At 37.5% G+C, this 3,583-nt stretch overlaps 1 protein-coding gene across 1 annotated transcript; it reads left to right on the forward strand.

Moving 5' to 3' along the window:
* Positions 1-1,652: 1,652 nt before the first annotated feature.
* Positions 1,653-2,597, forward strand: OR13D3 (olfactory receptor family 13 subfamily D member 3). The gene has a single exon (NM_001388895.1). It carries the CDS (start codon positions 1,653-1,655, stop codon positions 2,595-2,597), a length of 945 nt encoding a protein of 314 aa, NP_001375824.1.
* Positions 2,598-3,583: the final 986 nt, after the last annotated feature.

Consider the following 3,583-nt stretch of genomic DNA (forward strand, 5'->3'; position numbering starts at 1 on the left):
ACTGTCTGTACAGTTTTTTAAAAAAAGAAAGTAAATGATGCTTGCTATTTCAGTTTAATACAGCGGAGAAACATTTTTTTAATACTCTTCCCTTGCTTAGAATGATTGTAGAAATCTGTGAGAGATAAAAAATCTAGTGGTTATGAGGGCTGACTTTGGAGCTAGACAACAGGATTTTGAATTCTGTCTTTAGCATTTATCGTCTCTGTGACTTTGTGAAAATTACTTAAATTTTTGTCTGTTTCCTCTCCCTTGAAAATTAGGAGTAAAGACTGTTATTTAGAGTAAGAGTAAGATTAAAGAAGTTAATACATTCAACCACGCAATATGCTTACAACAAAGTGCAATAGAAATTAGCCATTAGCAGTTCAGTCACATATGGGAGTCTCACTGCCAAAAATTAATATGGAAGACCTGGATATTCTTCCAAATATCAAATACAAAAATTGAGAAAAAGTAAGCACATATTAATAAGTTCTTATAAAATGATATGAACTTATGTAGAAAAACACAAAATATGAATCTAAGAGGTAAATGATAAAGAAAGAGCAGAGAAAATAAAGCATTGAAAAATTACAGAAATTAGGAAGAAAAGTAAGTGACTTACAGGAGGACAGATTCTTGGATATCCAGGTAAGAGTCTGGATCAGATTATTTCTTAAATCAAGAAATGTTCATATTCTATCAATTATGATCCCAAACTCCAATGTCTTGCCCTAAAATTAAAAAAAAAAAAACCTAAAACGGTATTTTTTTCCTTCTGAGCCAGTCAAGAGAGTTAAAGTTATAATTCTTTGAACATATACTTAATATTGTTATATTATAAATATGTATTATATTTTTTCTTATAGTTTATTTTATTATATTGCATATAATTTTATTTTTTTTAAGAGAGAGAAAGCACGTGAGCGGAGGGGTGGCGGGAGGCAAGAGAGGGAGAGAGAAAATCTCTAGCAGGCTCCACATCCAGCACAGAACCCAATGTGGGGCTCAATCTCACAACTCTGAGACTAGGACCTGCGTGAAAAATCAAGAGTTGGATGCTTAGCTGAGCCACTCGGGCACCCCTATATTGTATATAATTTTACATGACATGCTGGAACCATCACTATCCATGTTACTTTATAGATGTCATCTAATTTAATGCTCCCAACAAACTGCCAAAGAGTTACAGCTTCCCTGCCTTCTACCCCCAATTTTACTAGCTGAGACTGGTAGCTGAGCCCAAAAAAGTTAAATAATTTAAAATAGTCATACTGAGGATAAATGTCATGGTACTGAATATGTATGATATTTCAAGTTACATCCAGATTTATTAGAATGCAGTTATGTTTCAAAATATTCACTAATAAGGGGAATCTTATGTATCTACATTTGAAAGTACTTTGTCCCTAAATTTTATTCATTAGAGGCCTGAAACTTTCCAGCACAATTCTCAGCTTTCACTGCTGTGAGCCTCAGTAGCAATTGATCTCTCTCAGTTCCTGTTTCATCGTTAATAATATTGATAAAATATCCCTATCCTTACTGATTCCAGAGGGTAAGAATAAAACAAAGTGACAGAAGTGAAAGTTATTGGATAAATCTATAACAGAAATTTGTATTTCCTGAGTCATATCCTTTTCTCAACTCTTAAGGTGTGACATTGACATATGAAGATGGAGAATTACTCAGCTGTGACTGAATTCTTTCTGGTGGGTCTTTCCCAATACCCAGAGCTCCAGCTTTTTCTGTTCATGCTCTGCCTCATCATGTATGTGATAATTCTGCTGGGAAATAGCCTCATCATCATCATCAGCATACTGGATTCTCGCCTCCACACCCCCATGTACTTCTTCCTTGGGAATCTCTCATTCCTGGACATTTGTTATACATCATCATCTATTCCTCCAATGCTCATCATGTTTAGGTCTGAGACAAAATCTATCTCCTTCATTGGCTGTGCTCTGCAGATGGTTGCCTCCCTTGGGTTGGGCTCTACTGAGTGTGTCCTCCTGGCTGTGATGGCCTATGATCGGTACGTGGCCATCTGCAACCCACTGAGGTATCCCATCATCATGAACAGGGTGCTTTATGTGCACATGGCTGCGTGGTCCTGGATCATAGGCTGTCTGAACTCTCTCGTGCAAACAGCCCTGACAATGGTTTTGCCTTTCTGTGGGAATAATGTCATCGACCATCTTACCTGTGAGATCCTGGCCCTTCTTAAACTCATCTGCTCAGATATCTCCATGAATGTGCTTATCATGACAGTGGCAAGTATTGTTTTATTGGTGCTTCCTCTATTGTTAATTTTCATCTCCTATGTTTTTATCCTCTCTTCCATCCTGAGAATTAATTCTGCTGAGGGGAGAAAGAAAGCTTTTTCTACCTGCTCAGCCCACCTGACTGTGGTTATCTTGTTCTATGGTTCAGCCCTTTTTATGTACATGAAGCCCAAGTCAAAGGACACAAAAGCATCTGATGAAATCATCGGGCTGTCTTATGGAGTGATAACCCCAATGTTGAACCCCATCATTTACAGCTTGAGAAATAAGGAGGTGAAAGAGGCTGTGAAGAAAGTCCTGAGCAGACACTTGCATCTATGGAAAATATAAAAAGTCTTAAGGCATGTGATATCCTCAGATATCATATGAGACCAGATCAGATCTTGTGTGTTCACAGATGAAGTCACAGAATCCAGTGTTGAAAGAACTTATTTGTCCTAAGTCCTAATATAGGACTTACATTCTTTTCAACACAGAATTCTGATGTAAGCCTTCTGAATAGTGTCTAGTCGGCAATTTCTAATTGTATGCAGTTTTGCCAATTGGTTCCATATAGGGCAATGGCTTTTCTTCAAGATAAATCTCTCTTCTCTCTTCTCCCTCTGTTTTTCCCTCTCTTCTCTTCCTCATTTCCTCCTCCTCCTTTTCCTTTCCTCTTCTCCATCTACTTTATTTCTCTACTTTTCTTCTCTTTTCCTGCCTTCCTTTCTCAGTCAGTTTGAACTGAACATGTATTATTTTGTTGTCTAGTATCCCCTATTCTGGTAAAAGAATGCACTTCTTTTGACATTCAACAGTGCCACCCTCTGGGTCCATGTGTGCTGGGTGGAGCTGACCCTACCCTCTGGAAATAGTGGTATGGCTTGAAACAAAAGCAAATCCATCTAGTTATAGTGATTCATTCAGCATAGCAAGTGAGTTCAGCCAGGTTAATCAAACTCAATCCAAGAATGCTGTCTCACTCTAAGAAAAGAGGCACTCTTCCCTGCTAAGGTATCCAAAGTGGTAAATGTGAGCCTGGGCCAATCTCTGTCAATAAGAGTAGAGAGCCTATCTGAGAAACAAAGAGGTATCGAGAGAAGGAGAGAGAATGTGTGGAGTGATCCTGCTATTTTAAGTCCTTGATCCAGCTGTACCTAAAATCAGTTCACAATTATTCTTTTTAGTTACATGAATCAATAAATTACCTTTTTATTTAAAAAACTAATTTGGAGTTGGATATCATCATACAGTCCTAACTAAAGCATTTCTTTGTACTCTCTGTCTCCCTCATTTTTAAGGGAAAATATATGAGAATATATTTCCTAAGTGATCCC

This window comes from Canis lupus, chromosome 11 (genome assembly GCF_011100685.1).
Source record: "Canis lupus familiaris isolate Mischka breed German Shepherd chromosome 11, alternate assembly UU_Cfam_GSD_1.0, whole genome shotgun sequence".
NCBI classification, from domain to species: domain Eukaryota; kingdom Metazoa; phylum Chordata; class Mammalia; order Carnivora; family Canidae; genus Canis; species Canis lupus.